Source organism: Sminthopsis crassicaudata, chromosome 2 (genome assembly GCF_048593235.1).
Source record: "Sminthopsis crassicaudata isolate SCR6 chromosome 2, ASM4859323v1, whole genome shotgun sequence".
NCBI classification, from domain to species: domain Eukaryota; kingdom Metazoa; phylum Chordata; class Mammalia; order Dasyuromorphia; family Dasyuridae; genus Sminthopsis; species Sminthopsis crassicaudata.
In genome coordinates this window covers 230606932-230629720 of record NC_133618.1, presented here as the reverse complement: position 1 = coordinate 230629720, position 22789 = coordinate 230606932, and the positions used below count along the sequence as shown (strand labels likewise).

The window sequence follows — 22789 nt, the reverse complement described above, 5'->3', positions numbered from 1 at the left end:
ATTCCCCCTCCTCATTTTATGGGTGAGGGGAATGAGACCCGCAAAGTGAAACCATTTGTCCAGGGGACATAACAAAGTTGTAATAATCAGAAGTAGGATTTGGATCCCTACCGCTACTGTCTTCAGATATGGAAAATGAATAAACCAAGTGAAATAAGCCTGAATATCTGAATTCAACACAGGAAGCAGCCTACAGCTTTTAACAGAGGGAAAGTCGTGGTTCAAAGGTTAGGTCTAGCCCTATCCCTCAGTCCAGATTATAAACTCTTAACAGGAGTCTGGGCACAATAGAAAAGTCATGGAATTCGAGTCGGGGATCTGAGTTCCAGTCTTGGCTGTCATTTGTGACTTTGGCCAAGTCATTTAACCTAGATGGGTCTTCTTTCTCCTAGACCCCCTCCCCCTTTGCTAGGTCCCAGCTGTGTGACTGTGGACAAGTCACATCCCCATTCTGGGATGAGACAAGTTCTTGGTCATTCCTGTACATAAAGATGTATTCTTCCTTCTGAAGAGTGGCAGTGAAAATGTATGTACTATCAGATTTTAAAAAAAACACATATTAATGCAATTTTTACACCTAATCCATGTTTCAGTAATCTCTCCAGTACCCACCTTCTAATAAAAATATATTCAAGTTACAGTTCAGCAAGTTTTTGAAGCAAGACAAAAACAATAATACTATAATTTCATCGATTTTGAGACTTGGAATCTGAAATGTCTCCTGGGGAACATTTTCATTACAATGGACTCTGTATTTTCGGAGGGATCCCAGCTTCTCAAGAAGGGAGGGGCCTACTGTCCTTATGCAAGGTTACTGAAAAGCTCTGAAAAGACCTTCATTAGTGACCAAAATGGGAAGTCAGGCTGAAGAGAAATCGGAGCAAGATCTAGAACTCAAGGACACTTCCCAGTTCCCCTTCACCTATTTAGAGTTCTAGTAGATAAAGTTTGCACTCGGCAATAACAGTGATAATAAAGTACTCCAAGCATTTGTTGTAATTAAGGCTAGTAGCTATTGAAAGAGATCCACTGAGCAGCCACGGCCACAGCTACAGCCACATATACACGTATGTGCTCCCGCAACCGACCAGAGAGAGAGAGAGAGCGCTGCCGCCGGCCCGCTCTCTACCCAGCCCCGCCAGGCTGGAGGGAAGCTTTTTTCACCCTGGAGACGATGTGCAGTTTGATCCTTTTCGTGGAGCCGCTTCTTGCGCCATGACTCAGAACGGCGCTCATAGGACAGAGGAAGGGGCTCGTCTCACCGGAAGCCGGGTCAGGGACACAGTCTTTTTTTCTCAGGAAGGGGGAACGCGGCGGGGGAAGGAAGAAGATGGAGCGGATTTCAGAGGGGAGGAGGGAGAGGCGATATAGCGTTAAGCCATTTCTGAAAGCTTTCGAAGCAGCATGAGAAAGAGAGCCAGGAGGCTTGAGCTTGACCCGAGCTTCGCCCTTCACTATGGCCATCCCTTCTCTGGACCTCAATTTGCTAGAACTGAATGGGAATAATCACCCTTGCTTTGCTTCCGCCACTAGTGAGAATGTGAGGTAGAGAGATGAAAAATAAGGACTATTCATGGGTGAGGTCTTAAACTGAAAACAGATGGATGGCTCGGGTGTTACATTTGTGCCCTGGAAACATTTAAAAGAATGAGACAAAGGCTTCCAGCTCGCTGATTTTATGGACAAGTGGTAGGAAGACATGGACGAAAATGACAAGATAAGAAGGCATGAATAGTTGGAGAAGGGTTGTGATCTGCAGAGGTGAAGGGGTAGAAGACTCATAAAACCATGGATCCAATAGTATATTCTGAGAGTAGAATCCTGCCCTTATCTCGAGATAAAATATTTTCCTTTAGAAACTAGCAGAGCAAAATGCAACTGGTTATTTTGTTGGCAGAGAAATTGTTGAGAGGGAAAAGTAAAAAAATGATTTAAAAAAAAATTTCCCCCAGAATGGAAATGAATTATACAGACAGCATTTTGTTTCTGATTTTCTGGTGTACTAGGCACTAAGCAAGGAGATCCTAAGCAAAGGCTTTTGAGAACTGTTGCTTCCATCTCAAACTTTTCTAGATTCCAGGTCATTTTTCTAGTCAGATTTCTTGCTGTCATATTCCTGACCTGAAAAGGAACAAGTTAGAGAAACATGTGGTTGCTCCTGCCTCCACCTGATGATACCAAATTATAGGGTTTCCTATTCTTACTCTGAGAAGAGGCACAAAGTCCTTTCCCCAGACTGTCTAGTATTGTCCTCTAAGAGTTGACCTCTTTGTTTAAGAAGGTGAATGTTGAGACAAATCTATAGATTGAGAAAGGATTGGAGTGGGTGTAAAGAGGGGAGAGAAAAAAGAGATTTGCTTCATCTCTCTTGTCTTCAACAGTCTGTCCCTAGGATGAAGCCCAATTCTGACATTCAGTTATTTTCCTTCTTAAATCAATGGATGTAAATGTTTCCTTCTAGTCCTGAACTTTTGTTATATCTTCTTAGGAGGTATGTGTGTAAGATGGGAGGAAGAAGGGAGAGACATCATTCAAAATGGCAATGGTTGGTATCTGAGCAGGCATGTATATGGAGAAGAGTGAGAAAGAACTGGGGTGACTTTGCCCCTAAGCCTGGCATCATGGAACTGTTCCCCCCTCTCCGCCTCAAAATCAGTGTTTCTTCTCAGTGAGTCTGGGCAGTGTAGTTCCACATAGAATCCTTGAAATTCTTTCAGACTTAAATAGGATCATAGAATCAGAGCAGGAAGGGACTTCAGAGGCCATTTAATCTAACTCCCTCATTTCACAGATAAAGAAACTGAAGGATCCAGGAAAGATAGATGGTTTATCCAACATCACAAAGATAATGTGTAGCACACTTTAAATTAAAGATTAAAATCCATGTGCTTTGACTCTACTGCTCTGACTACTCCCTGGTTATTCTGTTAGGACAGGAGAACAGAGAAAATTAGCCCCTTTCTATTCCAAAGCATAAAGGGATCAACCTATTATTCCATGATCCTCCCCATAAGCACCTACTGCTAACAAGGTTTTGGTCTTAGCACAGACAGCTTAGTGATTCTAGTCTCCCATCCTAGACTTGAAAGGCATTGTGGTGTAACAAATAGAGCATTGGATTTGTCCAGTCACAGACACTAGCTGTGTGCCTCTGAACGAGTTACTTAACCTCTCTGTGCTTCAACGGAAGCAGGGGGAAGAGAACCCAGTGGTGTTTAAGTCCATTCCAGCTCCAAATCTATGATCCTTCAATCCTTGCATTTGGTCCTCTTTCTGACTCAGTCAGCAACTACAGTTGCAATGGAGCCAAAGCCAATATTTCTAGATAGTTTTCACACACGTACACATACAGAAAGAGAGAGACACACACACACTACTCAACCCAGGATAGTTCTCTAGAAGCCATCTTTTACTCAAACAAAACAAAGTACCGAAAGAAAGTCACTTTCTCACACAACCTCATCAGAATTGCCTGTTTTGTTTAGTCCCAAATTGGAAGCCTCAGAGTTTCTTCTGAATATGCCCAAGACCCTTTACTCTCCATTCTCACTCATTCTCTGGGTAAGAGTTAACAAATATGTGACTCCAGCACCCCGTGTCCTTTTGGTCTGCTAGATGATGCCAAGTCCAACCCATTCCCCAAGCAGCCCTAAAGAGGATTGTCTCTAGGGACACTCCCCCAGGGAAAACTACTCTTAATCAAAAACCCGAAGTCAGTATTCTTGTTTAAGTCACACATCTTCCCCAGGTGGAACGATAAAGAGATGGAAGAAAGGTGCTTATCTATCTTCCCTTTCCCATTCTGCTCAAGTGGGCCAGAGCTCTGATGAGGAACCTGGGCGGGGGCTGGGGGGGGGGCGCCATGGGGCCTTGAGCAAGCTCCTTCTCTGGAAATTGGAGTGAGTGAGTGTGTGTGTGTGTGTGTGTGTGTGTGTGTGTGTGTGTGTGTGGCGTGTGTGTGTTGGGGGTGGGGGGATGGCGCAGGGAGCCCAAGATACGTGTTGAGTACAAGCAAGAGGTCTCAAGCCAGCATTCTGCTCCTAGAGCTCCCCAGTCCCCAGAGACTGCCTAAAAATCCAGACTACGCCCCGGGAGCCATCTCGTGGGGAAGGGCATGTATCTTATCCCAGAGCCCTCAGTCAAGGGTCACTTCGGGTGGCACGGCCAGCCGTTCTATTGCCCCTAATCTCTTCCCAGCCGTATCTTCCCAGTCCTCCGAACCCCAATCCTGGGGCGATCATCCTTTTATCACTTTGTCCGCTCACCTCTACCGAGGCCTCTCCAAAATTCCAGCTCTTGCCTCCCCTCGTGCCCTCCCCTCCATTTCTGCCTCCCGAGCCCCCCATCCCTTTTCTGCCAGACCGCTGGCCTCCCTTCTCCACCATCTCCCCCCCCCCCCCCCAGCTTCCCGGCTCTCACCAGCGTCCTCTTCGTCAAAGGAGTTCATGCAGGGGAAGTAGATGGCGAGCGCCTCGAAGGAGGCGGACAGGCTAAGGCGGCTCTGAGAGCGCTCCATATAGAGCCCAGGAGGTCCGGCCCCGGGCGCCTCGGCCGCCGGCGGCTTGGCCAGCTTAGCCGCCCCATTTTTGACCCGAAGCACTGCGCGCGGCGTCTTGGCGGCTAGGCTGGGGCTCCGAAGGAAGAAGAGAGGGAGCCGCTGGGGCTCGGGCTCCGGCTACTAGGCTGCGGGGGCCCACACCCAGGGCGCTGCGCTGCGCTCCGGGCTTGGGCAGCTGCGCCTGCAGCGCTGGGAGCGGGTGAGATAGGATGGGATGGAGTGGGGCAGGGCCGGGCCGAGCCGGGCCGCGCCAAGGTGAGACTCACGGAACCGAGGGACAGCCTGCTTTCCAGTCTGCAGCGCAGACCTGACTGGCGCTTCATTCCCCCAGCCCAGGGCGGGCTCTAGAGTGAAGTCATCGGCTCAGCCAATCGGCGTGGCCCGAGGAGGGAGGGGGCTCCCAGGGAGTCGGGAAATTGGGGGGCTAGACGTTAAAGGGGAAGTGGTCTTGAGGCGGGCGGGGCCCTAAACCGGGCGCACCATTCTCCGGGGACGCTGGACAGCGCTCGACCAGCTTTTGAGTCAAACAGAAGCGCAAAACCAAGGAGCAGGTGTCACTGACAGCGGTGAGAATGGAGAGCGACAAGTGGGGCGGTACTGGTTAGAAAAGCAAAGGTCTTAGAGCTGGAAGGGCCTTCAACATGGTCTAATAATAGGAACAGAATATTTAGAATCAGAGGATCTAGTCATTTAAATTCAACCTTCGCATTTTACTGGGGGTGGGGGGTGGGGATGGGAATTGAGGCCCAGGTAGGTATTGGAATTTGTTCAAGGTCATCCAGGTAGTTAAACAGCAAAGCTGGGTTTGAGCTCAGGTCTTCTGATTCCAAATGCAGATGTCTTTCTCCCATCCACCATACTTCTCAAAGTTCTATGATATCTCTTTCCTTTCTCCTATTCCCAATATCTCCCAATGTCCCAATGTGCCCACCCTTTCTCATTCCCTGGTTAGGTATATAGGGAAGGGAATCCAAATTGAATCCCACGATCATCGTTTTCCTTAATCTTCTCTTTTGTATTTGTAACCCACTTTTTAAAAGTTATCCCTTTTGGTGGAGGAGTGTCCTGGATAGATTTCACTTTCTTCCCACAAGAGCAGCCTTATCCAGAGGGAGAATCAGGGAGTATGAATGAAAGGGAAGGTCACTCTGGCTCCCTTAGAGGGGAGGAGGGGATGACTGGATTCAGACTCAGATATTGGGAGTCTAGTTCACTGTGTATGAAGTTTTACACAATCATCTTCTTACAACATTCCAAGGAAATGAATAAGGTTTGCCTGTGGTCAGAGCAGGTAAGTTGGATATTGCCAAAGAGCATCACACAAGCATGGCTTTCCTAGGAAGAATTAGGTTGATTAATGTTGGGTCTGGAAGAGCCAATCAGAATGCCTGAGTTACAGTTCAACACAGCCTCTAATTCTCTGAGTGACCTCATTTAAGATTTAAAGTGGTGCAATGGTCAAAATGCTGGGCTTGGAATCAACACCTGGGATCCAGATCTTGCCTCAGACTCTTACTAATCATGTGATCATAGGCAAATCACTTAAGCCCTCTGAGTCTCAATTTCTGTATCTATAAAATGGGACTAATATTAGTGCTCATCTCATAAAATTGTTGTGAGATTCACATGAAATATCTTTATAAAACATGTTGCAAACCTTAATTGCTATGTAAATATTTGGTATTATTATTACAAGTTATGTATATATGTATTACACTCTTGATCTCAATTTTTCCCTCTGAAAAATGATATCTCCAATGTCTCTTTCATAACTGACATTCTAGGTACTAGGTCCTAAGCATTTCTATGCTGTGTTACTGAAAATTTGTCTTCCTCCCATGGCTGTCATAAAGATAAAATATGTTTGTCAATGGAACAGCCTTTGAAAATTTCTAAGCCCTGTAGGAATGGGAGGTGGGGAGAAAGGGAACTGTGGATTTGATTATCATGAGCATGGGACCCACCAGTTAGAGTAGAGCAGAATCCCATTAACCAAATTGGGGGTTTGAGAATTGAGGAGGTTCATTTCCTTGCCCCTGACTCTCTATGCCCCTAATTTTCCATTCTTAGTGAAATAAGGGAATTTCTCAAGTATGCAAAGATGGGAAGGAATTACCATAACTATTCAACTATTTTCTTAGGGTGGAGGTAGCCTTCAGATATTCAACTCTTTCCTAGAGGTCTGTGGAGAGGAGTGTCTCAGAACAGTCCAAGGTATATAGAGCATTGATAAGTCATTCCCTTGGGTGTCCCTGGAATCCACAAAATCAGATCCCTAAGCTGAAGCTATCTGTAATATAGAGAAAAGAAGGATTCGAATTGCTTCCCTTACTCCTACAAGGCAAAACTAGCAATGGGAGTGAATTATAGAAAAACAAGTTTTATAAATTGTTATGAAGAAGAAATTATTCATAATCAGAATTGTCCTGATCAAATGGGCTGCCTTGAAAGGTAAATGCTCTAACACTAAAGGTGTTTAAGAAGAAGTGGACTGCCATTTATTTGGATGTTGTATAGAAAATTCCTGTTCTAGATTGGTTGAATTAGATTAGTCAATCAAATAGATAAGCAATTATTAAACACTCACTCACTCACTACTACTAAGCATACATGATATGATTACTAGAGAGGCTCATAAAAATTATCTGTGGTGATTTGCCTGAATATCCCAAGAGAGGATCACCATGGACAATGCCTTTTTTTTTTTTTTTTTTTTTTCCTGAGGCTGGGGTTAAGTGACTTGCCCAGGGTCACATAGCTAGGAAGTGTTAAGTGTCTGAGACCAGATTTGAACTCGGGATCCTCCTGAATTCAGGGCTGATGCTCTATCCACTGCACCACCTAGCTGCCCCCAACAATGCCTTTCTTGAACTCATAAGCTAGATGCTAAGAATTCTTGTCCCCTGGGTTTTTACATTCTATCAGAGAAAATAGTACAAACACATACAAGAATACCTCACATATTCTGGGTTCAATTTCAGATCACTTGCAATTTAGTGAATATGGCAAAAAATCAAGTCACATTAATTTTTTGGTTTCTTAGTATCTATCTATGTGTATATATATATATATATATATATATATATATATATATATATATATATATATATAGAGAGAGAGAGAGAGAGAGAGAGAGAGAGAGAGAGAGAGAGAGAGACATATACAAATATGTTTACACTTATTTTAAGTTTATTAAGTATGCAATAGTAGTATGTCTAAAAATGTACAGGCCTTAATTAAAAATACTTTATTGCTAAAATAAATGCTATCATCTAAGTCTTCAGCAAGTCATAATCTTTTTGTTGGTAGAAGGTCTTGCCTAGATGATGATAGCTATTGACTTATCAGGATGGTGGTCGTTGTTTTAGGTTGTGGTAGCAATAACAATTTCATAAAATAAGATAACAATGAAATATGTCTCATCAATTGACTCTTCTTTTCACATGCACACTTAGGATCCATTATGGAATTATTAATTGGTCTAATTTTAATGCTGTTGTATCTCAATGCATAGGGAAGCATGAGGAGAGACAGAGACATGGAGGGATAACTAATTGCTGTAGTAGTCAGACCATACAACATTAATCAATTAAATTTGAAGCCTTACATAAGTGTGGTTTGTGGCTCCCAAAACAATAATTATTGATCACAGATCACCATAAAAAAATCTAACAGCAATTTAAAAATTTTAAGTTGCAAGTGACACAGACATTATTTGAACACGTGTTCTTGAAAAAAAAGTGGCACCAATAGGTTTGTTCAACACAAGGTTGCCACAAACCATTAATTTGTTAAAAATAATGCAATATATTCAAAGCACAATAAAGCAAAGTATAAAAATGAGACATACCTGTATATGTAAATAAAAACATATAAAGAAACTTTTTTAGTCAGGGGCAAGGAAGAGGCAATAGCAGCTAAGGAAAAAAAAACCTCATGATGGGGATAGTCCTTGAGCAAATATTTTAATTTAAGGAATATAGGAGTTCAAAGATGCATAGGTGGGGAGAAGTGCCTTCCAGACATCAGAGCACAACTTATGTCAAAGCACAGATATGAGGAATAGAAGTGCAAATAGCTCACTTTGGCTGAACTACAGATGCATGGAAGGGACTAATGTATAATGTCTAGAAAGCTGAACTGAAGCCAGATGGTAACTGTCTTCAAATGCCAAACAGGAATTTGTCTTTTTAATTCAGAGGCAATTGGGAGCCAATGGAACTTCCTGAGTGGGGGAAGAACATGGTCAGAACTCTCTTTTTAGAATATCACTTTGGCAGCTGTGTGGAGGAAAAATTAGAGATAGGAGAGACTGGGCTCAGGGAGACCAACTATGAGGATATTGTAATAATCCAGTCAAAGATGATGAGTGACTAAATTAAGTGAAAGATGTGTTAGTGAAGATCAGGGCAGAGTTGTAAGGGATTCTAGGGAGGGAAAATCAGTAGGATTTGGCAATTGATTGTATGAGTTGAGAAAGACTTTTAGATTTCAACCTGAGTGATTGTGAAAAGAATTGAGGTGTCTTTAATAGAATTAGGAAAGACTAGGAGAAAGGTAGATTTGGTGGAGAAGGTAATAAGTTCATTTTTAACTAGGAGTATGAGAAGCGGCCAGAAAAGCAAAAGAAGAATCATGAGAGCAATGTCAGGAGAAGAGAGATTATCATAGAAGAGAGGATAGTCAATAGTGTAAAATGCTACAGAGAAGTCAAGAAAACTGAGGACTAAGAAAAATTATTGAACTTGGCAGTTAAATAACTGGTAACCTTGGTGATAGGCATTTTGGTTGAATAATGATGCTGGAAGACAGATTGCAAAGGATTGAGAAATGAATTTGAGAATAGGAAACAAAGGCCATGAGTGTAGATAGCTTTTTTTCTAGGAGTTTGTCTGGAAGAAAGATATATCTTTGATTGTTTTCCAGAGCTAAGGTACAGCAAGAAAGCGATTCTCTGAGCTTGACATAACAGTAGTCCTTTGCACTCACCCTCTGGGATGATCTCTCTGGCCAAATCACATAATTATTGCATTGTTTTGACCAGCATTGAGTGTTCTATGAGCTTGGATAAGCACCAGACAAGCTTGGACAAATTTTGATCATCAAGCTGTGTTATGAATCACATTGTTTTTGTTTTTGTTACCTCTCATAAGGATTACAGCTCACGGTGCAACCATTGGTATAAGTATTGAGATCTCCTCACACTCTCTCTCACACTAGAGGTAGGGCCTGGGCATATGTCTCTGATATGCTTCCCTGCTTGCAAGCCATTTCCCTCACCCTGAAATTAAACTTCTGTTTGATTCCTGACTCTTCTGTATCTAACCTGCTCTGTTCCACTCCAGCTATCCACAGGTTAGGTTCAGTCCAATTGATAGCCTGAAAGAATGGAAAAGTCAAGTAAGGGTTTTTAAGGATAATGGTGTCTTGGGACAATTCCAAGTTTTCTGATTCTGAAATTCTATGACTAAGATAGAGTCCCCGGGCAGGCTTTTGCAGCCAGAATCATGCAACCTGTTTTGGAACAATAGTTCTGATATTTTACTTCCTTAAGCAAATCACTAAAACTTTCTGGACCTTGTTTTCCTCACCTAAAAATAAGAACATAGGACTAAAGATCTCTAAGGTCCCTTCCAGTTTTCAATCCTATGATCCCTCAGAATCATGTTGGAAGAGAGAACTATTCCAAAACCACATTCTAAAAAGTCTGGGTAAGTAGCATATAGTGAACATGAGTTTATAGCATGTATAAAATCCTCAGTTAATGGTATCATAGATGTATAGGTGGGGAGATTTTAAAGATTACCTAGTCCAATCTTCTCATTTTACAGATGAGGAAACAGAGACTCAGATAAGTGAAATGACTTGTCAGATTCATGAAATATTTCTGTGGCAAGTGGGGGATTTGAACTCAGTCTTCTGACTGGAAACAAGCACTCTTTCCTCTCACCCACCCTTATTTTTCCTCTGTTAATGGTAGTTAAGTCAGAGCTTGAATAACTAAGAAGAAAAGGGAGAAGGGAAATGGAAAAGCAAACAAGTATTTATTAAGAATCTGTCATGAAATGGGATAAATGATTTACAAATATCATTCTCATTTGATCTGAGGACATAGTTTGCTTACTCTGTGAACTCCAGTTAGGTCCATAAGAATTTCATGTAAATGGAGTAGAACAGTACCAATGGAGCAAGTTGAGTTGGTATAGTGACCCCCAGAAGGTTGAATATCTAATTATTCTAGCATCCAACTATCTCAGATGTGACTGATTTTTTCCCTTGTCTGACTTTGATAGGGCACTGGATTTATACTTGAGAAGATCTGAGTTCAACTCCTGCCATAAACATTAGCTATACAACTCTAGGAAGTCACATAAACTCTTTAAAATTTTTTATTTGGTTTTCATTCAGGTTTTCTCTCTCCCTCTGTCTCTCCATCTCCTTGTCTCTCTTTTTTCATTCAGACTTTCTCTTTCTTTTTCTCACTCTCTGGCTATACATGTACATTTTTTTGCATATTTCCTTATGAATTATGTTAGGAGAGAAAAATTAGAACAAAAGGGAAAGATCACAAGAGAAAAAGAAAACAGAAGAAAAAGAAAAAAATAAACATAGCATATGTTGATTTACAGTTAGTTTCCATAATTCTCTTTCTGAATATGGAGTCACTTAAAACTCTTAGCCTCAGTTTCCTCATATTTAAACTGAACAGATTAACCAAGATGGCTTTTAAGGTCCCTTAGAGCTCCAAATCTACAATCCTATGATGCTAGGACTGAATTACTAAGACTAGAAATTTTCCTGATAGAAGAATCCATGTTCTATGATATGTCCCTGGTGTCTCCTTGCCTATGATATCAGAATGGAGATATCTTCCCCAGTGGAAAACTGGGCTGCTCTGATGCACTGAGTGATGATGAGCACAGTGTAATGATAGGCTAAATCCTGTAGGCAGTCTCTCAAACCATCTTCATGGCTTCCTCCTCTTGCCAAGGCTAGAAGACCACTATACCTGAAACTCTGGCAACATACACAGTTGTTTCTCCACCCTTCCCACTTCCATTTTAAAGGTATTATTTTTCTGCTGCTCCACTGGGGGAGGAAGAGAGGAAGATGGGGATGGGGCTACCTTAGTATCATTCCATCCTTGCCTTCCAAGCTCTTCTTGTTGTTTTTAGGTCCTTTTGAGTTGTGCCCAACTCTGTGACTCCATTTGGGGTTTTCTTGGCTGAGAGACTAGAGTGATTTGCCATTTCCTTCTTCAGATAACTTCACAGATTAGGAAATTGAGGCAAATAGAGTTGACTGACTTATCCAGGGTCACATAACTAGTAAGTGTCTGAAGGCAGATCTGAATACAGGTTTTCCTGATTCCCATCAAAGATAGCTCTATACTGGAGACCACCAGCTGTAAAGGTCCTGTCATCTCTTCAATTATAATCCTTCTCTGGGAGATCTCTTTTCTATAAAATCTTTTCCTCTGTGAGCAGGTTTCTTGGGAAGCTTCTGGAGCCTCCAGCCAGAGTAAAGGTAGAATCTTGAATCCTTATCTTCCTGAATCCTGGCTCTGAATCTCCTCGAGCTTCCCTGAAGTTCTCCCAGGAAGTCTTGTTCTTCTACCAGTCTAGACTCTCTTTCCAAACTGCTGTCTAAACTCAATTTCCCAGTATAGACTAACTTCTTGCCCAACTGCCCTCCTCTTTTATCCTAGCAGAGATTGGGCTAGTGAGAACTCAGGGGCCTGCAGGAAATACTTCAACCAATAAACTTGCTCCTCTTAAAGGTGCAAACTCTTTTAAACATGTAAACTCGCTCCCCCCCCCCCCCCAAGTCCAAAGGTGCAAACTCTTTTCAAAGGCCTGGACCAAAGGTGTGAATTCTGAGCTACAGAATTGTTTAGACAACCTCAGTTATTGTAATGTGCTGTCGTCTCCAGAAGCTGCTGGATCTCTCTCTGGGAAGAGATCTGCTGTGTCTTCTACTCAAATCTCTCCGACAGATTCTTCTTCCTGTAACGAACCGTTGTCTCCAGGCAGTTGCTGTTAACTCTTGTCCAAAGAAGTGACTTCCCTTCCTGCAGAGAGCCCCGTCAAGCCTGATGCAATTCAGAGTCTTTCTTCTTGAATCCTGGCTCTGAATCTCCTCCAGCTCTTATCCTTCTCCAGGCCGATCTGCTCTCTGCGCCCAGTGCTGTCTCTTTTTATCCTCCCAGAGAATGGGCGTGGGATAATGCAAGGGCTTCTGGGAAGAACCACCCCAGCCAATGAGCTTGCCCCCTCTATCAAGTCAACCTGAGTTCTCACCTTGTAATTGTCCAGAAAACCTGAATTCTCACCTCGTCACTATCCAGACAACCCGAGTTCTCACTTAGTAATCCTAACAACCAGCCTTCCCTTAAACACACCAACTATGGACTTGTTACTTTATGCTGATATGTTTCTTTATAAAGTCCTCCTTGAGTCTCAGAATTATTGCAATTCACTGACACATTAGCCAAGGAAGCAGCTGAATAGTAGTGGAGTATTCTGGAAAAATAGATAGAAAGAAGTCCATGTGCTTGTCCATATGTGGCTCAAGAGGGTACTCTGAGAATAACATCATTTCTGATTTCCTATCCTTGCTAAGGAGAGGAGAATTTCTTAGGCAGTACCATCACAGAATATAGACTTAAAGCTAGAAATAGGTGATTTCTGAATAGCACCAAACTTGGCAGTTTCTGTAAAAGTACCACAAATCCAATTCAGAAATATGGCCTTCTAGAGAGAGAAGAATTTGAGTATTTCACCTCACACCAACCTGAGAGGTAGGTACTATTATTATCTCCAATTTACTACTGAGGAAACTGATGCAATCAGGGATTAAATGACTTGCCCAGGGCCACACAGCTAGCATCTGAGTCCAAATTTGAACTCAGATCTTCCTTATCCCAAACTCAGAGCTTTCTAACCACCTAAAAACTATAAAATACTAAGTTAGAGTGTGAGGAAATAGAAGATTTGTATTTTGCTAAGCTCATTTCCATGACTTATTTACACAATTCAGGTTTGATAGGAAGGTAGTTGCCTGTTTAATGGCTTCCATTCCACTTCCATTCCTGAGTATGCTTCCATTCCAGGGTGAGGATTCTATTGGAGGTAGAGATTGGTGAACTTTTCCTGTGAGGAAAAAGGGATTCACAAGAATGTCAGATGTTTCCCCTACTGAAAACCTAAAGGTCATTTTCCTTTCAAGAGGAATCTAGCACACTGTTTGTCATTGAATCGAAAGACTTTGGGATCATAATTGGGAGGCAAGAATCACAGAAAAGGGAAGAAAATATGTCTATTGTTTGCAAGCTATTATGTATTCCTTTATGTATTTTTTGTATTTGTTTATGAGCTCCTGTGATTCCTTTGGGTTTCATACATTCTCTGGTGAAATAAAGGCTATTCTGTATATATTACTATTGCTATCTTAGATTTCTATACAGAGACAGATACAGATATTGCATGTTTATGCTGAGCTAGAATCTGTCTCATGACCTGTTCTTAGGGGCAACTTAGAGGGCATAGGGATGCTGGTCGGTTTATATCTTTCCAGAATAGGGTCAGATCCTCAGATGATACTATTGAAGGAACATAACATTAAGAAAATGGAGACAATCCAAGGTTCTCCTACATTTGTATAGGCTAAGCATTACCTTATACAAATACTTTAATTTATATAAAATCATTAGCAGATATAAGCATTTATAATTCCAAAGAATATGTAACATATTAGCATATACCAGCAGTTCTATTTACATAGTAGACACTTTCTTACATACAAACATTTCTATTTATCTAGAATATAAATTATTTTAAACATTTTTATTTTCATAGAAAATATATGAACAAGAATGTCATTTACACAGAAAAAAATATCTGCTACATGTATACACACTGAATGTTGGTACATTATCACCATTATCACATGGAACACAGTAATACAATTATTATCACTTACATGAAACACTCAGGCATGTGCTAGCACTGACATATGAGAACGCAGTATAGCCAGTCACAGTTACATGAAAAATACATACAATCACTGCTATTCATTAAGAGCACAAGAAATTCCTCCCATTTACATGAAATATATCAGTTATATAAGCATTGTCATTTATATGAAACATATTCAGTCACTGACTTTAACATAGAATATATTTGCATTTATGGTCCTTGCTCTTTATATAGAACATACAAGCATATACAACCATTGGCACTTATGTAAAATTCATATCTGGGCCATCACTATCTGGGACATAACAAATAGCCATTTTAGAAGTCATCCACAAACTATAAGGCATTTTTCTCCCTTCCTACAATCCAGGGGAGTCTATTCCATTGAGTCTGAGGGGGAAGAAAAGAATGCTCAGAGGTAGAGGGAAAAGAAATAAAAGGAGTCAATAATAGTTGATATCAGTCAGTTAGCTCATAGATTTGAAAGGCAGGAAGGATAAGATTAAGTCTACAGGTACCTGTGTGGAAGATAGAAAATATGATAACTATATCAAAGAGGTACAAAACACTTTTCAGAGGCAAGGAAAGAGCATTTCTGGCTGAGGAAATGAGCAAAGACTTTATGGAAAAGGTGAGTTTTGAGTTAAATCTTGAGATGTTGGGGAAGGAATAGAAAGAACAAAGTCATATAAAACAATCAAGCAGAAGGGTATGGCTTCCAAATAAGTATTTTATTTTTTTCTCAATAGTATTTTATTTTTTCAGATACATGTGAAGATATTTTTCAACATTAATTTTTATAAAATTTTGAGTTCCAAATTATTTCTCTTTCCCTTACCTTCTCCCTCCCCAAGACAGAAAGCAATCTAATATAGGTTATACATGTACAATACTTTGAAACACATTTCCATCTTTGTCATGTTATACAAGAAAAAATCTCAGGGAAAAACCCATGAGAAAGAAAAAGCAAACTTCCCTCAAAAGATAAAAATATTATGCTTCAATCCATATTCAGTCTCCACAGTCCTCTCTCTGAATGTGGATAGCATTTTTCCATCCCAAGTCTACTGGAATTGTGTGAAGAGCTTGGATCATTGCATTGCTGAGAAAAGATAAGTGTATCATAGTTGATCATCACATAATCTTTCTGTCACTGAGTATAATGTTCTCCTGGTTCTACTCCCTTCACTCAATATCAGTTCATGAAGTCTTTCCAGACTTTTCTGAAATCTGAAATCTGCTTATCATTTCCTATAGAACAACAATATTCCATTATATTTACATGCCACAACTTATTCAGCTATTCCCCAGTTGATGGGCATCCATTCAATTTCCAGTTCTTTGCCACTACAAAAAGAACTGCTACATTCTTCAGGCAAGTATTTTGGTTGAGACAGTGGATAGACTACTAGGTGTAGGGTCAGGAAGACATCTTCTTAAGTTCAAATCCATCTGCAGACACTTAGCAGTTTGTAACCTTAGACCCTTTTAATCTCTTTTGCCTCAGTTTACTCATCTAGAAAGTGAATTGGAGAAGAAAATGGCAAGCTATCTCAGTATCTTTGCAAAGAAAACTCCAAAAAGGGTCATGAAAAGTTGGACACAACTAAAATGATTGAAAAACAATTTTAGTTTTGCGTACCATTAAAAGCACATCAAGGAACCATAGGAAATCAGGTGAGTTGGAATTAGACATACATATCAAGCTAGGGAATTGTAGGAAATAACAATGGTAGTAGTAGTAATAGTGGTCTGGACACAGAACCCAAGAATTCAGTTTGAGGCTCTGCTTGCCATTAATTAACCACTTATCCTATATTGGCCTCAGTTTCTTCAACTGTGAAATGGGTGTAATAATAGCACATACCTACCAAAGTTGTTGTGAAGATCAAATGTGACAATGATTGTAAAGTGCCAGATAAAATTTAAAGTACTTTCTAAATGCTAGACTTTAAAAATTTTAGCATGGGATACTCAAACTATTTTTCTTAACTGCCTGACTAGGTATGTTGCTTCATAGGTGTGATGTTTATATTCTTAGAGAGTTTAGCCTACCTTTATAATGGAGAGGATTTCTGGTTTCTACAGTTTAAATATGAGAACAGATTGCTTGTAGATGATACTTAAGAGATGAAACCTAATACATGATAGCATGGAATAGTTTAGGGATGCCCATGGCTATACATGCTCTGAGATGTTAATACCCATCAAAGAGCAAAATAATGACAGCATAAGGAGACATTAATATTCCTGCAGCATTATACATGAGTATTACTCTAGTCACTTGTGTCCTGTAGTTACACATGTCCTCAATTTATATGCTCTTCTAACCAATAATCCATTTCTTGTCACAAAGAATAAGAAAAGAAAAAGAAAGAGGTGGGGAAATAAGCTTAGTTACATCAACCAATATATCAGCCACATGGGTCTGATAGTACACAATATTCTAATTGTAGATCATTCCATTTCTTCAAAAAAAAAAAAAAAAAAGGGAAAGGTACATTTTTCCTTACCTTTCTCCAGGGCCAAATTTGGTGACTATGACTACTCAGGATTTCATCTCTTTTGTATTTCCTTTTTACATTGTTGCAGTCATGATGGATACTGTTTTTCCTGGTTCTGCTTAATTTACTCTGTATCATCTCATACAAGTCTTCTCATGCTGTTGGCTCTTGAATTGATTCTGGAAAATTGGCTGGTATTGACAAAGTTGGAATTGATGATCAGCTAAGAGCCTGACTAAGACGGTCAAGCAGTAAAAAATAATGTAATGGAGAGAGTGTGCAGCACATTTCTATGCATTAAAACCCAGAAAAATGAAATTTTCCTGGTTGAGGTTTCATTCTTCCCTTCCCTCCACTTCAGCTCCATCTCTCCACTAAGCAGCACGGAAAAGATCAGAGTGGAGATTTGAATTCCACCGATTAAATAATGCTGCTGTGGGAGCTTCAGTATAGATTTCTGCTTGTAAGCTACAGAACATAGGATACAGAGGCTAGTTTCCTTTTCTCTTTCTCCTAGATTCTTCTGTGAAACATGTTTTGAAATGAATCAATATGTTGTCCCTAGAGTCAGAGAGCTTGGATTCAAGTCCTGACTTAGTTTCTTAATAACTGGGTTACTTTAACTAAGTCACTGTCTAATAAACCTTATTTCTTTCTTGGCATGTTATGGGAGCCATCTGCTAATGGCTGCTGGGGATCTAATTCTGATCAGCAGAATAGATCCCTTCATGTGAGAGGATGATAATGATACAAGGAGACTGAGAAGCAGATGCTTTCTCTGACCCCTCTCCTTTCCCCCCTTGCCTTTAATTTATTTCATTCCCCATCCACAAGCAACATCTGAGTCAGTAAAGGCTGATTTTGCAATTCCTTCTGAGGTGTTATGATTCATCACTGTGGAGGCTTTCAGAGAATCAATCTGCCCCTTCACACTCAGGTGTGGTCCTAAACATTGGCAAGTCAGTCAATGAGTATTTATCATACACTTACTATGTTCTAAGCACTGGAAATACAAGGAAAGGTAAAAGATAGTCCCTGTTTTCTAGCTCTAGGAGAGATACAACAAGCAAGATATATACAGGGCAAATTGGAGATAATGTCCAATGGAATCTGGAAAAGGTTTCCTGTAGCAAGTGGGATTTTAACTGGGATTTGATGGAAGCTAAGGGAAGCCAGAAAATTGAGATGTGAAGGTTCATGAGAGAATTCTAGGCATAAAGAGCATCCTGGGGCAATGCTGTCAGGAAACAGACTTTTCCAAGAAGTTTTCCAGGAAACTAAGAAGGTAGGAGTGGCTTAGGAATGCCAGAGGATTTTATATTTGATCCTGGAGGTGATGGTCACTGGAGTTTATTAAATAGGTGAGATGATGTGGTCAAATCTATACTTTAGAAAAATTAATTTAGCAGCTGAGCAGAGGATGGACTGGCATGGGGAGAGACTTGAAGTAGGAAGACTCTCCAAAAGGCTATTGCAATATTGTAGGCATGAAGTAATGAGAGCTTGCTGTAGTGTTATACAAGAGAGCCTGAGAATGTAAAATCAACAGGGATTAGCAATAGATTGGATATAAGGGGTAAGAGATAGTGAGAATTTGAAAATGATGTCTAGGTTTCAAGATAAAAATAGATGGTCTTTCCACCTCAAAGATCTATAAAAATCACTTTGGTGATACTATTAATAGATTTCTACAATAATTTATGGCTTAGAAATCACTTTTCTTGAAATTACTCTGAAATAAGTAAAGGAATAATAGCTAAGAGCTAGATTTATATAATACTTTAAGGTTCTCAAGGGACTGTATATGTTATCTCAATTGATTCTCACATTAATCCTGGAGGGTAGTGGCTGTTTTTAATCTCCATTTTACAGATGAGTAAACTAAGGTTTAGAGAGATTAAAGGGCTTGTTTAGTAAGTGTCTGAGATAGAATCTTAACTCAGTTTTAGCCATTTTTCCCAAAGGAAACTGAAATTAAGAAAAAATAATTTGCTCAGGGTCAGAATCTTAGCACCTACTTCAAAGAGGTTTTTTTTTTTTTTTTAATCAAATCAGATAAAATATGTATAGTACTATATAAATGATAGCTATTCAACACTGCTACTAGGACAATGCCCCAAGAAAATCCAAGGGAAAGGAAAAGGATCCATATATACAAAATTTTTTTATTTATTAATTACTTTTTTTATGGTGGCAAAGAATTGAAATGAGTGGATGCTCTTCAACTGGGGAATGGCTGAACAAGTTGTGGTTTATGATTGTGATGGAATACTATTGTTTCATCAGAAATCTGTGTGTGATTTGACCAAGAGAAAAAAAAATGGACAGTTGGCTATAAATGGCTATATGGATATAATGGAAGATCTTTGATTTTTCAACATTGTGTGAAATTTGGGTTCAAATTCTAGCCTTTTCACTTACTAGATATGTGATTGATCCTTACTTTTCTTCATGTCTCATAGAGCCATTGGCTTCCATTTGCCCTGTTCTAGTTTTTAATGTATGTTTTTCTTAGTTTTTGTATCTCTTTTTCTATTTCATTAAATCTACTTTTGAAAGTAGTATTTTCTTCAGTGAATTTTTTTTTTGCATTTGGTCAATTATATTTTTTAAGGAATTACCTTCCTTTTCCATTTTGTCCTTGTCTGAGTTGGTGCTTTGGTCTTCCCTGTCACCATAGTAGCTTTCTGTGATCAAGATTCTTTTCAGTTTCTTACTCATTTTTTCCCATTTTCTTTTCATATTTCCTCTTTTTTAGTTTTATGGTCAAACTCTGCTCCTGGGTAAAGGAAGCACTATCCCAAACTTCCTATGCAGTTCTGAGCCTTGGCTTTAAGCCCAGGGACACCTTATGTTTGTAGGGAGTAGCTTTACCTGCTCTTTACAGGAAACATCCTACTTTCCCAAAGTTTGCCTTCTGAGATGGGACTGGAAGCTGCCCCACTGATCTGCTCCTCTACTGAGCCAGGATGAGGGTCTCAGTTGCTGATTTGCTGTGATTAAGACCCCCTCACTGGCTTTCCTAGAGTCTGTCTGAGATGGGACTGAAAACTCTTTTCACCCCAGTGAGACTGACCTTTCTTGAAGTTTTTTCCAGTCTGTCTTGAACTGGAGAGTGGTTTCATTCCATCAGACTCTGTTCAGAGTCTTGGTCTTATGTGTTTTTTGAGGGAAACTGGGAGAGCTTGAGCAGCTTCCTGGCTTCACTCCGCCATCTTGGCCCCATCCCCAGAACGTCCCCAGATGCCTGAGCTTTACTTTTCTTTTCTACAAAATGGGAATCATGATTTTTGCACTAAGGAATTGTGAAATCGAATGTATATATGGATGAATTTTGGATCATGTATTTCAAACTGGCAGGAGACACTGGAAGCTGTCTGGTCCCATCTCCTTATTCTCTAGAGAAAGAAACTGAGACCCAAGGAAAGAAAATTGCTTGCTCAAGATTACCTGGGTAATTAATAGCAGAATCAGACTTCCAAATTGGGTCCTCTGCTTACCAGACCATAAAGAATTCTGTGACTATAAAAATGTTCTGGAAATGGGGGCACTTTTCATTCTTATTGTCACCTATGACTCTGGATTTTCGTGGGCATCAGAATTTGGCTAGCATCTTGGCGTCTACTGAAAAGGCAAAATGTTTTCACCTATCATTCAAACATTCAAGTTAGGAAATATTTAAAACAGGCTTTATTATCCACTTGACCAAAAAATGCAAAGGACTCAAACGTATAAGGAATCAGCATAATTCTTCTTCCCTCTCTAATGGATCTTTCCTTTCCCCCACATAGTATTAATATGAATGTGAAGGTCTTCCATAAAGAGATAAGACTTAAAGTTGCTAGGTAGTCAAGCAATTCTTTCCCCTCTACCCCAACATCACATTTTCTCATGAATCTTTTCCTTTTCCTGCCATCTATAGCAAATCTCTGAACTCTGCCTGAGAAGTGGAAGGGTCCCTGAGAGATTTCCCAAATCAGGAATCAAAGACTTGGGTTTTCCTTGCTCTGACCTCATCTGGACTTAGGAGTGAATTGGGGGACCAGAGTAGGAGCTGGGAGTCTGCCCAAGCATTAGTAATGGAAGGAACCTCAGAAATCATCTAGTACCCAGCTTCTTAAACTGTGGTTCACAACCCCATTTAGGGTCTTATAACTGAATGTGGGGAGTTGTGAAATTATGATTTATTATTTGATTTGTATGCCTATTTCATATACCTATATACCTAGGGTCATGCAAAAATTTTTCAGGTGAATAGGGGTCAAGAGTAGAAAAAGTTTAAGAAGCTTTAATCTATTATAATCACATTCTTCCTTTACAGATAGGATAATAAGGTCCAGAGGGGTTCAGTTAATAATCAACTAGTAAGTCATTCAATAAGCAGTTGTTGTTTTTTAACTATATAGTAACTTAAGGAACTATGCTAGGTGCTGGGTTTGCAAACACAGAAAGGGAAATAATCCCTCTTCCCAAGGAGCTTACAACATATACATATATAAATATATACATAATGAATACCAGGCTATGGATAGGGAGGGCACTAGCACTTGGTGGAGGAAGAAGACCAGGAAAGGCTTTTTGCAGAAGATGGTACCTGAGCTGCCAACTAATGAGTCAGAAGTACCCCTGAAGTCAGCCCCCAGGCTCATACAGACTCTGCCCTAAATGACTGCAGCCAAAGAAGGATTCACTTCAGTTTTTTTCCTCTGTCATTTTGTTTCAGTCTGTTTCATCCAATCTCACTATATCAATGTCTTTTGTGTGCCTCTCTACACCTTTGACCATGATTTCTGGCTGAGAGGCCTTATTCATCTCCCAGAAGAGTGATTCCTCCCTGCTCTGGGTCAGGATGACTCTGTTCTTCTCCCTACAGGGGCTGCTTTCTCTCCTCCCTTCCTTGCCAGGCTTTTCTCTTTGTATTTAAAGTAATAGAATCATACTTTTTAGAATTGAGAGGAATCTTAGCTATCATTTAGCCTAATTCTCGTTTGAAAGAAAAGGAAACTGAGAAGAGAAGAAGCAATAAGCATTTATTAAGTGACTATTATGTGTTGACACTGTGCTAATACACTACAGATGTTATCTTTCTACCTCATAACAACCTTCTGGGGCAGGTCTTATTATTATTATCCCAATTTTTTTTCTCAATTGAGGAAACTAAGGCAGACAAGGTGAGGTGGACTGCCCAGGTTACACAGCTAGTAAGTGGCTGTGTGTTCTATCCCTGAGTTATGTATCTGTTTCTGAGGAAAGGGGATGTAGCTTGCCCCTGGTCCCACAGGTATACTGAGCCAATATTGTTGGAAATAACCCTTATAGATTGTCTTTCTTTTCTCTCCTTTTTTCCTCTTTAAAAAGGGCCCTTCTTTCCCTCTGTAAGGTCAACTTCCCCATTTAGAAGCAGGTATGAGAACTAAACTAGCCTATTGAAACATTAATTTTTTTTCCCCGAGAGACAGGTAAACCAGGGATTCCCCTCCCCATCCTATCTCACATATGAATGAAATACCATACTTATGCCAAAGTGATCCATCATGTTTAGAATATTGAAAATATCACTGTGGTCTCAAGTGTAGGAGGGGCCCTGAGTAAACTAAGCACTAAGATGAGGAGATCCTGGCCATAGAGAAGGTAGGGCAGGTGGAAAAGGAGGTTAGGGGGCCAGAGAAATAAGGCCAGAGAGGCAGGGAAAGCCTCTAGAGTTAGGGAGACTAAAAAAGGAAAGAACAGAATTGTCTCAGGAAATGAGC

General features: G+C 40.3%; 1 protein-coding gene across 1 annotated transcript in view; it reads right to left on the bottom strand.

Annotated features, from left to right (window-relative positions):
- Positions 1 to 4880, bottom strand: part of RIMS4 (regulating synaptic membrane exocytosis 4) — a 60473-nt gene extending 55593 nt beyond the window's left edge. The window contains exon 1 of the mRNA XM_074288510.1: positions 4420 to 4880. Within this exon, the coding sequence (XP_074144611.1) occupies positions 4420 to 4516 (97 nt within the window). The 5' untranslated portion in view covers positions 4517 to 4880. The remainder of the gene's footprint in view (positions 1 to 4419) is intronic.
- Between the last annotated feature and the right edge of the window lie 17909 nt (positions 4881 to 22789).